At 34.8% G+C, this 13,440-nt stretch overlaps 1 protein-coding gene across 10 annotated transcripts in view; it reads right to left on the reverse strand.

Annotated features, from left to right (window-relative positions):
• Positions 1-13,440, reverse strand: part of LOC123714043 (obscurin) — a 116,637-nt gene that overhangs the window by 41,255 nt on the left and 61,942 nt on the right. For 9 of the 10 annotated variants that reach the window (XM_045668084.1, XM_045668088.1, XM_045668087.1 and 6 more), the window contains 9 exons: positions 8,489-8,581; positions 7,619-7,918; positions 7,349-7,499; positions 6,038-7,264; positions 4,519-5,493; positions 3,790-4,032; positions 3,105-3,246; positions 2,094-2,284; positions 277-534 (listed from right to left, as the gene is read on the reverse strand). In XM_045668084.1, coding sequence (XP_045524040.1) covers positions 277-534; positions 2,094-2,284; positions 3,105-3,246; positions 3,790-4,032; positions 4,519-5,493; positions 6,038-7,264; positions 7,349-7,499; positions 7,619-7,918; positions 8,489-8,581 — 3,580 coding nt within the window. The remainder of the gene's footprint in view (positions 1-276; positions 535-2,093; positions 2,285-3,104; positions 3,247-3,789; positions 4,033-4,518; positions 5,494-6,037; positions 7,265-7,348; positions 7,500-7,618; positions 7,919-8,488; positions 8,582-13,440) is intronic. The other variant, XM_045668086.1, reaches the window with a different exon arrangement.

Raw genomic sequence — 13,440 nt, forward strand, 5'->3', positions numbered from 1 at the left:
AATTAGTAGAGGCAGGTCAGTTGCCAAAAGTCAACATACTTCAACAATTTAACGATTCAGACGGACGCGATATAATATTAAACTATTTATACGTAATTTAAACTAGGGATTGAATTGAAAATCTATAGGTTTTACAATAAAATCTCGACCGATCTGAGGAATGATGAGATTTGAAACTTTAAACTGTTTTCAAGTACAGTAAACATGAAATCAATATTTATACATTTTCATATGAAGATTGGACTCACAGTTTTAGACGGTCTTTGTTAAACTTACCTTGTACAGTAAGTTCGGCAGAGCAGGAAATATTTCCAGTGCTCGTCTTAGCAACACAAGTATACATCCCAGCATCTTCAGGCTTCACGTGCTGGAAGACCAGCGCTAGGGAGTCCTCATCGTCTCCGAGGAGAACCTTGAACCTCTCTTCAGGGTCAAATTCAAGGCCATCGCGTTTCCAGGCGAACACCGGCTTTTCGCCCTTCGCCAACAGACCTTCCCCGCCGGGCAGCAGCTCCCCAAATATGTTCTTGTCATCTAAAAAGTCCATTTTATTGAAGTAATACTCTAGGAAACCTGCATTTTATAATTACATGAACACAACGAATGGGTCGAGCCGACGCGATGAACTGATTTTAATACTGAGCCTTTGCCAAAATTAAAATAGCGTAAACAAATCAATCGAAATAACAATTGAGGGCATTAAACCGGCGTTATCTATTGGATTATCAACAAGGTTCAGTAAAACTTTTTGGAACGTTACACAATCCACGATATTTATTGTGGAGGCAAACCTATAACAAATTGAACAAACATCCCTGCAAACAAAAATTATGCATAACAAAATTTATGATAATCAGACATTATGGTCATTTAATACATATTCGAATATCGAACTCATCCTGTATTCGAATGAGAATTCTCGACAAGAACAGGTTTCTTGCATCGGCTATGGCGCGTCAATGTTTCAATTGGTTTATGACGTTTTACGTGCAATTTTAATGGTTTCATTGTTTTAATGTTATAGTTTATATGTCAGTGGCCTTAGTATATATGTTAATGATTTAAATATGTTCGACGACCTGGTGGACTGAAAAACTGTGTACAGTTTGTGTTTCCACCATACCAACTTCCTTTATATTAAGATCATTTATACAATAAATAAATAACGGTAGGCAAATGGTAGAAAAATAGAGGCAAAAAGATATTACTAAACAATCAAACATTCATAAAAATTGGAAACAATCCAAGAGTTTTAACTAAAATATGTCGCATATCTTCCCATAACCTTTCAACAAGAAATGAATATCAAGATCAGTCTACATTTAGATTTAAGGAATTTCTCAATATTTGAGTGTGATCTAGTTTCTGAACGAGTTTGGCTTAGCATTAATTTTAATTAAACGAATGGGTTTATGTATTTTTATTTAACATACATAGAATATACTTTCTTTTTACCTTGATTTCAAACTCAACTTAAAATAACTTTATTCATATAGGTAAACAAGTACACTTATGAACGTCAGAAAATACGTTAAATTAATTATAAATTTACATTTACTACCAGTTCGCAAGCCAAGGGCGTAGAGCGGGCAAGAACTGGCAATAAACTCTCCGCCACTCTTTTTAATCGCCAAGTATTGAGTCATACAAATTGTTTGAACTGGAGCATATCAATCCTAAGGATTAGGATCGTTTAAGGATTCGTCAAATTTATAAAAAACCTTATTGATTAATATACGTTTAACGAGGGCTTTGAATTTATTTAGTGATAATTTGTATAATTTCCTTGGAAGATTGTATTTCAAAACAAATATGTATACATATTTGACAATGTTTTATTCAGTTTAACTACGGTCCATTAGTAAATTTAAATTATATTACAATAATAGTACTTTAAATATTCCAAAAAAAAATTAATTTATATTATATTAATCACATCGAATATTAGGTAGCGTCATTACTTTATTATATAGAGTTTATTCATATCTAAATAACAGATAATATATTTGCATGTACATAAATAAAGCACTCTAAATATAAAATATCAAATAATCAGCCATATATATTAAAATAAAAGTCTTCTTTATTCTTACCAACAACAGTAACGGTGCATTCTGATTCAACCTCGCCATATATATTGACAGCTCTACACGAATAGTTGCCTGCATCGGCCACATTCACATCGGAGATCACAAGTTCGTAGCAACCCTTTTCGGCGCGAGTACGTACGATTGATACCCGGTCACTGTCCAGGCATGTTGTTATTTCTTTGCCTTCTCGGTAGCTGTAATTAATAAGTATTATTATTATTGAAGACTCACTGTGCCGGTTTCAGTCGCTCGATCGACAAATGGACTATCCAGTAGCAAAAAAAATCAAATTAAAAACTCTCAAAAGGAAAACATAACGTTTTCCCATTTTTGTATGTTTTTCTATTCATACCTATTGACCGTATATTAATGAAGGAAATGTAAAATTATTGGTTAAAATCGGTTTAATTTTTTTAGAGTTTATCCCTATAACACAAAAAATTGATTATTTTAGCGCGATGTTATCAATCTTTACTATAGAGTAAAGATGTGACACACGAAAATAATTTTATAGCTTAAATTTTTATCACAAGCGTTTTTCGTTATGTAATAGGAGGCAAACGGACAGGAGACTCACCAGATGTTAAGTGATACCGCCCATGGACACTCACATTGCCAGAAGGCTCACAAATCGGCCTTTAAAGAATTGGTACGCTCTTTACTTGAACGACCCTAAGTAGAATTGGTTCGGAAATACTTCAGTGGGTACGACAGAAACTGCCTTAAAAACGCTCCGTTTTGGAACGTCGAGATGATACGGATGGTATTTTGAATTCTGCCTTGACGTCCGATAGTGAAACTCATCTGCAGAACTTCGTCCAAATAACTCATCTGAACATCTATGGTAAATGCGGTAGAAGATGCAGATACCTAACATCTCTACGCAACGCCGAGGGATCGGAGGACGGAACTGACTGACTGGTTGTTGACGATTCGAATCGCTCTTCGTTGAATCAGTGCTAAACTGGATTACGGTGAAATTTCTGAATTAATTCAAATAAACGATATACTTACAACTTGACATCAGGATTGGGGTTTCCCTTGACCTTAACCATGAATCGTAGGTAAGTGTTCAATAATATCTCAGTATCCTTAAGAGCCACAATGAAATACGGCGCATTGAGGGCATTCTTTTGCTTCCTCTCTTCTGGTGTTACTGAAAACGCGTAAGTAATATATTTGATAATATTTTGTTACGTGTAACAACTTCGCTACACCTTATACCAATTATACCAACCATACTTTTTACGTCTCCTACAATAGAGATTACGTTAGTAGAACAGGAATACCTTGTTTTCGCTTAACGGTTAAAGGACAAGTATATTAAGGAAAGGTTTTAAAATTTAATAAAGTAAACGTCACAATACATGCATATCTCTATTTGAGTGGCAAATACGGGAAAATTATCAATAGATTGAAGTAGATTGAACTACTGTTATGCTTTTACGATGTCTTATTCGATGATTGCGGTAGCCAGGCCTTATTATGATCAAGGAACAAACTATATTCAAAAATGTTTTTATAATACGTTACAAGCAATTTAAGTTCAATAAAATCTATACATAAAGTTTATACGGATGAAAATCGTCTAAACATCGTGATCACCAAGATTTTTGAATGTGGCCGAACTTTTAAGTTTTTTAAATATTTTAAAGCATTATGAAATTAATTTGTCCCAATACTAATATCTATTACTCACGCTCGTGCACAATCAGCTGTGCGGTACAGTGGGCATTGCCGGTTTTATTCTGCGCACGCGCCGTGTACAGTCCAGCATCATCTTCCCTGCAGTGCATTACTTCTAGTTTGTGAACACTACCTCTCTTTACAATATTGACTCTGTCCATCAGTTTATCCGTTAGGGGCTTGTTATCTTTCAGCCAAGTTACGTCCAACTCTTCAGACGATTGGATGTCGCATTCGAATAAGGCGTTTTCGCCGGCTGTGGAGTCAAAAATTATGGATGCCTACGGTAAGGATGACCACTTATGACGCATATCGCGTGTGTACGTTTGACAGAGCGATTGAATTTAGTCCAGTTTACACGTTAAATATATTCGTGACAAATGAAGTGGCTAATTGAATGTTTTGTCGAAGAAATACACATTACTCCCAATCTATCATCTAATAAATCTTATGAGGAATTTGGTTTAAAACAAATGTAAATTATAATCTACAATTTATTAAGTATTATTTTTGACAGAAAATGCATATTTATGATATTTTCATATTTACTTAATAAAACATATAAAATACTACTTTATACTTGATATGCACAAAGAGCGCATAGTTTTCCTATTGAAAGTGGTCATCCTATAGAAACTGCATTAGGACATATAAGCGTTAGCACAATGTGTGTGTTAGTTAGATCGAAGAAGCATATTTACAAGCGTTGCGTGTCTGTCGGCTGCGTTTCGTAAATACTTACGTTCAATGTTCTGGCCTTCTAACGTCTTAGTAAAAACAGGTCTGCCATCGAAAGACTCGGATTTAGAAACCGATTTCTTTGATTCATATTCGCTGGTTACGGATCCGTTCAAAAGTGCGTTTTTGGAGAATGCCTCTTCGTAGACCGATCTGCCGTTGGCCTTACTTTGGCGTTTTGATTCGAACTGTGATTCAGCTTCAACATTGTTACCGTCAACACTAGTTTCTATGTTTAATCTTGTGGAACGAGTTTTAGACTTAGTACTCTCGGTGATAGAGTTGCGACCGTATTTAGAAGCAATACTGTCGATTTTGCTTGGAGCGTCCATTTCTACCTCATAACCAGCTTCGATGACCTTTGTAGACTTGGTTTCAATATTATTATTGAGACCGTATTTAGCTGCGATGCTATCTATTTTGCTCTCAACCTCAGATTCTTCGGAGTACTTCGATTCTTTAATAGAGTTGCTTTTTTCATAGCCGTATTTGGAGGCATCTTTGATTGATCTCCTACTTTCATAGCTTGACTCGACACCATATTCATCCTTGATAGAGTTGGTCCTGTCGTATTTGGATCGGTCTTTGATGGACCTCCTGCTTTCGTAACTCGACTCAATCCCATCTGCTGTAGAGCTATTCCCTTCATAGCCGGATTCGATTCCATATTTCGAACCGTCCTTGATGGATCGCCTACTTTCGTAGGTAGACTCTACTCCGTGTCTAGAGCCGTCTTTAATTGAACTCCGACTGTCAAAGCTGGACTCCACTCCATACTTTGAACCGTTATCTATGGCACTCGTTGAGTACTTGGATTCATATCTTGAAGCAGCCGAGCCTTCAATGGAGCCTCCTAAATCAATACGACTGCTCTCTACACGTGAGCCACTCTCGCGGCGAGAGTACGTAGAGATACCGGTTCCATCGGATGATTCGTATCGGCCGCCAGTCGAAGATTTTCGGGTACTACTGGAATATTCTGGAAATTGGAGTTTATTTTTATTTTATCTTTGCAGACAAACTTCACACACCTTAAAATGCGGACAATCAAATATCTATGAAAATATGTTATAAAAAGGATATACACGCGTGAAAATGACACGAGAACTTAAGAAGGCAGTGCTAAGCAGATCCAAGCAACTTTCTCAAAATAGCTCGCAACTCACGAGGGAACTCTTGTATTGTATTGAAGAAGTCGCGTGGGTCCATCAAGCATTGTCGAATATACAATATTAATACATGATTATGTAGTAATAAAGAAAATACACAATTATATAGCAACACAGCAAGGTTGCTAAAACGATTCGGCGAAAGGTCTCTATGGAGTTGCTGTAAATGTCCACCGAGTCATTTTTCATCATAGTTTTATTGTTAATCAGAAACAATCCGAAATAAACAGGACAGGCGTGTAAAAGGGATAAAGGTCACCCGCGTACTGCAGTGGATGGGAGTTTTAGAAACCAATTAAGTCAGTAAATGAAAATATATGAATACTTAATTAAAAGTGTAAGATTAATAATTACCTCCAGAAAGCCGCGAAGAGCGGCTATATCTCGATGACATCTCTTCAGCTGTTTCTTCTGATTCAACAGTTTGGCTTTTTGTTACAACTTTATCTTCTGAAGTGACTGCAGAGTTTATGTCAAGTGCGGATTCCTTTGAAACAACTTCTGTATTATCTTTTTGCTTGGAAAATTCTTTGCTAACACTTTCAGTTAGTTCAGTTTTTTCTTTTCCTGGTAGCTCTGTTACCTTTTCAGAACTCGGGGTTTGGTTAGATGTATCAATAACGTTTACACTCTCGTGTGCTTGAACAGTTTGTTTGGTCACAGAAACGGTTTCTTCTGAAGATTTTATTTGTATGACGTCTTTTTCTTCTTCACTATAATCAACTGATTTGGTCTTCTTTTTTGACTCACGTTTAGTTTTAGAGGGTCGTTTTTGTTCTCCTTTACTAGTTTCAGACTTACTTAGGTCTTGATCTTTATCAGATACGTCTTCTTTCTTAGTTATTACGTTTTCACCAGACGATATTTGTACGGAAGTTTTTTCTGATGTTTTACTAGCTTTATCTGATTTTATTTCTGTCTCTATTTCGGGAGCTTCTTCAACAGACACACTTTCAAATTTCTCAATAGATTGCTGCGAAACACTTACTACGTTATCTTGTGATGCTTCAACAGTAGTTTCACTTTTCTGAGTTTTACAAGCGGTTTCTACTACTTCCTGAACAGATCCTTGTGCTGATACTTCAGTACAATGGACTTGGACAGTTTGTGTCGTTGAAACTTCTTTGGAAGCCGAAACTTCTTGTAGCCCTGCTTCTAAGAATTCTTCTTGGATAATTTCTTGACTTGTTTGTGATTGCGATGTGATCGATTGAACTACGCTAACTTGAGTACTCTCTTGTGTCACAACCGATTTAGATTCTAAACCAACAGTGACTATGTCTTGAGTAGTACTTAAGGTCTCTTGAATATCACTTGAAGCTTCTACTACTTCTGATTTAGATAGTTTCGTTGCAATATCACTTTCTAGAGACGCTTTTCTCTTTGTGGGAATTTGAATTTCCTCTTTATTTTCCTCGGATTCTTCAACACGGGATTTTTTCTCCTTTGAGTATTCTGTTACCTCTTCTGAATGCTCTCTCTTTTTAGTTTCTTCTTGTACTTCAGAGCTATCTTCTTCCTGATATAAATCTTCCTGCGGTAAAACCTGTAGGTCATCCGCTGCGTGTTCTGCTAAAGCAACTGTAATAAAACGTGGTATTTCATTAAGTATTTCAAATAGTCTACTAAACAGTACCGGTTACTGCATAAATTAGTAAGCCTTACCTAGATCGTTCGCGTATTGGCGAATTTCACGTAACCAAGCGGTCTTCACTTGTTCTTTCTGAGCTTTTAGAATGAATATCAATGGCGGATTTTTTTGATGTAGTTCAAATTTTAATGATTCCGGATGATCTTTGATTTCTATATCAGGAATCTGTAAAGAGGACATACTATTTTCACAAGCGTAAGACCAATAAAAATAAAGGATTCAGAACCCAAAATAACAACGGCAAATTTTAAATGTCAATGTGTACAAATTTTACGAATACTTACTCTAATAATTTGTTGCAGTACAAAGACAGATCGATCATCGGCCACTCTTTTTATCTTACTTATGAGGATCCTCGCTTTAAAGAGAAACAGGTAGAGATTTTCTTTAGTCCCTTCTACTTCAACAGTGAACCAATCGTGCGTAAGTAGTCTTCCAAGCTTGTATATATTTCCGCGAAAGCCTTCGATACTAGCAATAAAGAGGTTATTTGTCGCTCTATTTGGGACACCGAGGAAAAGTTCTAAAGCCTTTTGAAGGTCGGTGGAATCGTCGCCGAGACGTTTTGAGTATTTCACCAATTCCTGAAACATTTTCAAGATATTAGAAAAAATCTTTAACTTTACTTGCAACTAGGTGAACTTTGTATTTGTTATTAACTCAAGAAATAGAGACTCTCAAAACGGTATCGTTGTTAATGGAATAAGTATGAACTGGTGATAGACTTTGAGTCAAACAATAACTGTTTTGTAGGTGGATCACTACTGGCCTTAAATAATATTCATGAAATTGTGTCTATCCAAAATCACGGAATGGCAAACAACTAAGTTTGTTTACTAAATATTTAAATTGTTTGCTGGTTTATGACACAAAAACCATGTTATTGTATAATTAAAATGAAATAAAAGTGTAAACAGCAGCTATTCCTACATGAAGCTGTAATTGTTTGGCCGATGTAAACCATTACGACGTCAATATTAAACGCAGAAATTATATTAAGAATCTAGAGCATCTCATTTGTACCATACATAAAATTAAAAGGTAATTTACGAAACGAAAGAAAAAAAGCAAATGAGTTATTTAAATAATGTAATAAATTCCCATTTAAAGCAAAATGACTATTAAAGTAGTAACAATTTCCACTCTTTATTTACCTTGAGAAGCAGTTGGTAATCGTTGATTCGTTGTATGGGGAGTTTCAGATGTTCGGCTAGGCCTTTATCGTCACCAACTTTCTTAGCTATTTCCTGGAATAATGAATACATGAGTATAGAGAGATTAGAAGTAACATAATTAGGTTACTGGATAAAAAAAAATATTCATCATCAACAGGGATCTGCTCGGTGACTGGTCGTCGACGCATCACTCTTTATAGTATTTTTTTCAATATTATCTTGATGGTATAAAAAATTCAGTAATCAAGCACTCCTACCGACACTACAATCTTCTTGAAAAATCTTCGTTGACTACTGCTGCTCATTTAGCAAATCTCGCATTTAAACTTAATGTGTTGGTTCTTTGACAGAAAATCTTGAGTGTATAAAAATATTCGGAAAAAAACCCAGCTCGGTACAAACCACATAAAAAACAATGTTCAATAGACAGCGAACGTCAGAATTAGTTCAAAAATTCGAAACGATTACTATACGAAGTGAAAGTCAATCAATATGTTCATAAAATTGCTGTTGGCTGTAGACCAAACAATTACAACGACACGAATATTGTCGTCTACTGCTCAGACCTACATAATTCTTGTCGAAAATGTCAAATCTGACTAAAGCGTCATGTGAACAACAATCTGGGAGTAAACTCGTATATTGTAGGAGGAGTGAATATGTTTAATGGTCTTATTCATTATAATGCTTTTTCTAATTCTGTCAATTCGCAAATATGTTTATAAATGAAATGAAAATAAAACACATATTTTTTTGAAAATGTTATATTTCTATTATTTGTTTTTATATATAATATTAGAGGACTGGCAAACGGGCAGGAGGCTCATCTGATGTTAAGTTAAACCAAGCGCATGGTACTTACATTTTCCCTTCCTTTCAGGAATTGGTACTTTAATTGTCGAATTGGTTCAGAAATATTTCAATGGGCAGCTGGTTCCACATTATGGTAGTGTGCGACAAAAACTGCCTTAAAACGCTCAGTTGTGGAACAACGGACGTCGAAGTGATTACGGGTGGAATTTCGTATTCGGCTTCGACATCCGATGATGAAACTCAGCTGCAGGTATCAATCCGAATAACTCCTTTGAACACTCTCTTATTATTATAATAGTGATAAAAAATATAACTTCAATGTGCCTAATAGATTGTTATAACAAACTGCATTTAAATTTATGTTTTAATTGGCTTATATAGACTAGACTTTGATTTGAAATTTAGTTTAAATTACACCAGTCTCCAAAAACATCGCAAAACAATACTCTAGGTAAACGATAAACAAGTGAAATTACTTGTAAGCGATCGTAAAATCATCATAAACATGAGAACAAGACTGATTCGGTAATAAACTCGGTCGGTTATAATTAGACCACCTTGACATATTACTGTTGACGCCAACTCTGTATATTTAGAAACTGTGGAACGGAAATCGCTATAAATTATGACTATTCTGTTATTACGCTTGTAATGAGTATAATGCTGATTCCTAGGTAGAATAATTCAATGGAATCATACTACAGATAAATAAACTTACATCATTACATTTTTGCAATACTAATTACTCTAAATAAATATAAAAAAATCATAATTTACTGTTGGCCTAGTGGCTTCAGCGGGCACCTCTCATCCCTGGGGTCGTAGGTTCGATCCCCGGCTGTGCACCAATGGATTTTCTTTCTATGTGCGCATTTAACATTAGCTCAAACGGTGAAGGAAAACATCGTGAGGAAATCGGCTTGCCTTAGACCCAAAAAGTCGACGGCGTGCGTCAGGCACTGAAGGCTGATCACCTACTTGCCTATTCGATTAATATTTGTTAATCGAATGATCATTTGATCATGAAACAGAAACAGAAATCTGAGGCCCAGATCTAAAAAGGATGGTCAATGGAAAGGCGCCATGGATTTTTTTCTACACATAAATCAATAATGTTTTTTTTTAATTTTATTTAAAATTATTTAATTGCCGTTTATATACTATTTTTGAAACACATGAAACGTCGAGAGTTCTATAATTATTAGTGTTTTCTCATTGGGTAATTAACATATAATATTTTAATAAGGCTCAATGGATTCAGGACGAAGGTTCTGAATATAGCACATTTTTAACGAATAATCTAATATATAACGAATGAAGTAACACTTCCAAAAAATTATTTGACCATTAGAATGTCATATTATTCTTGAGCAACATAGTATATATTTATTTCCAAAATATAAAAAAAATACATTTCCAGCAGAAATAATATCTGCAATATTTAATGTCTATAGGCTTGTATGATCATTCTTTAGCTGAATGTTATAATTCGATCCATTCGATTATTGGGCCGGCAATAATTTAAGGATGTAAAAATAATCTAAGTTTTAGCTAGATTTGACAGTCTAGATATATATTTAGAGGTCTCGGTTTGCTAAAAAGGATATATAATTTGTGTATATAATGTAGATAAGGATCAACATTAAACCTGGAATTAATTTCTTTAAGAATTCCTTATATTATATTGCGACAAGATATTCACAATAGTTCTATGCCTCGTACGAACTCGAATTAACCGCGTAATGTAGTTTTAGCTAACTACAATACAATTTATGTAGATATAGACATTTTCAACAATACCAAAGAGGATTAATGGAAATATTTTAGGAAGCGAGAAGACTTTGGGTTTATTTAACTGTAGTAACAATATAGTTTTCTCTTTAAAATGCTAAGTTGTAGTTTGTCCATTATAGTTAGTTTTCTGTTTCGTATATTTTGTTTAACAATGTAATATGTTTTGGCTTTGTCTATTACCTAAGTGTTTTCTTTAATAATATGTATTTGTAGCTGTAAGATTACTTTTAAAAAATAAATATCAAAGATGCACGTCATAAAGTATCAATACAAACGGATTTGGAAAATTTCAGGTTTTGAAATTGAGCACATCGGATTGAAATAACATGTTTTTATTAATATCGTGGTTTAATAGCAATTCTATTTGATAATTTGAACCCTGTAAAAGTATATAAAATATGTAAAATTATGAATTTTTACTCAGCTCTAATTTATTAAGAAATATTTCAAGTCTTTTACGATAAAAATATCCTATGTAAAGCCCTATACTATCAGGTGCTATCCTTAATAATGATTCTTTACAATTTTAAAACAATCTTAGCTATTATGTATGTGTAATCCATCGACAAATAGAACGATCTCTTCAAACGTCAGTGAGAATGCTTTAAGATCTACGTAATTGAATCTTATAAATATAGAAGTTTAGAACTTCGATGCCGACTCATGTTTGAGTTATATTTTACTATACATTTAACAAATAATGCATCTATAATAATTGCATCTACCGTCAAGTTGCTAATTTTGAGAGTACAGTTTTTATAATTACATTAATCATCAATTGAAGACATCTGTTATCGAGGTAAACAAACTTAACCTTTCCTAGCAAAATGGGTCAAGGTCAACGGAAGCAGCACAAAGGACCATACGAAACCAAAATGAAGCGAGAAGATACGACACCCACGCTACGCCTAGAAATAAACCAGACGCATGAAACACTACACCGCGGGAAAATTTCGCAATCCGGCTATTTTTACCCCCATTTTGGGGCTACGTACCTGGGGTCACAACACAATCACAGTCACACACTTCACTCGAACGAGTGGTCGGAGGGTCACGCTGGAAGTTGCGTGTTCGCGGCCGCGGTGAGCAAGCGACTGGGATACACTATGCCTTGGCGATCACAGGGCTAATCTTAGCACGTAGGATAGCAATTTCTCCGGTGACGCTGAACAAGGTCACCAAACAAACCTTGGAGTATCCTTGTCTGTCACTTTGCTAGCGTAATATGACATGCTGGGACTTAATTGTTACGGACGTGTAAATTTAAAGAATAAATTGTGATTGTGTTAATGCGATGTAAATTTAAAAATTATGAAATATCTCTTTCCATATATTCAAATTAAAACCAGCGAGCCATGCAGTTCAGAATCTCACGTGTACCAATGCGTAGTAGGGCTATTTAAATTAAAGAGAATTTTAATAATTTAATAAGAATTAGTGCGGTAGAAGATGCAGAGTGACCTCACATCTCTACGCAACGCCAAAGGATCAAGCCGCTCGGAGAGGGATTGGTCATCGACGATTCGAACCGCTTTTCGTTTAATACGTTGATAATATGTTGCTAAGTTGCAATATGTTGCTGGTCTAAGCTAGGTCTGCATATGAATGATATGTCATTGATATACAGAACCTATACCTACCGCTGTGCTGCTTCAAAAACTGTGTTATGGTACGGTTTGATCCTAGTTTATTATTAGATATATAAACTTCACTTAATACTTCACTTTAAACGAATAAAGTCTATTGATTTTGAGAAAAATATTACAGATAAAACATTTTTAAATATAGTAATTAAAACATTTACTTAACATTAATCATATACTTCGATTAGATAACATGCATAAGATGTTACAATGTAATCGGTAAATTTAGTGAACTAGGTCAGTTCTGCTTTGAAATATCATAATTAACTAGCTTCCAGTAACGACTACAGGTAGCGAGGATAAATTAGTATAACCATTTTAACACAATTCTAATAAATACGTGGAGACTTTTAATGGAGCATGGAGTACGACGCTATAGAGTCGAATCCAGGACCAATCAGGAGGAATCCAATCCAATCCAAATCCAAGTTAAACATATTATTTCTTTGACACTTTTTTTGCAAATACCATTACGAATTATAATATAATTAACTAAGATAGAGGGTAACGGACAGCCGTCTTTTTTATTATTAGTGTTGTTATTATTTATTTGTTTAGACAAAACAATCCCTCATTATGTTAGTTATGAAATTGCAATCGATCGAGAGATCGCCATGCATCATTTTTAGGAAAAATTAATTTAAATAATGAGCAAGGAGTGCAAAAACTATATAACATGTA

Source organism: Pieris brassicae, chromosome 9 (genome assembly GCF_905147105.1).
Source record: "Pieris brassicae chromosome 9, ilPieBrab1.1, whole genome shotgun sequence".
Classification (NCBI taxonomy): domain Eukaryota; kingdom Metazoa; phylum Arthropoda; class Insecta; order Lepidoptera; family Pieridae; genus Pieris; species Pieris brassicae.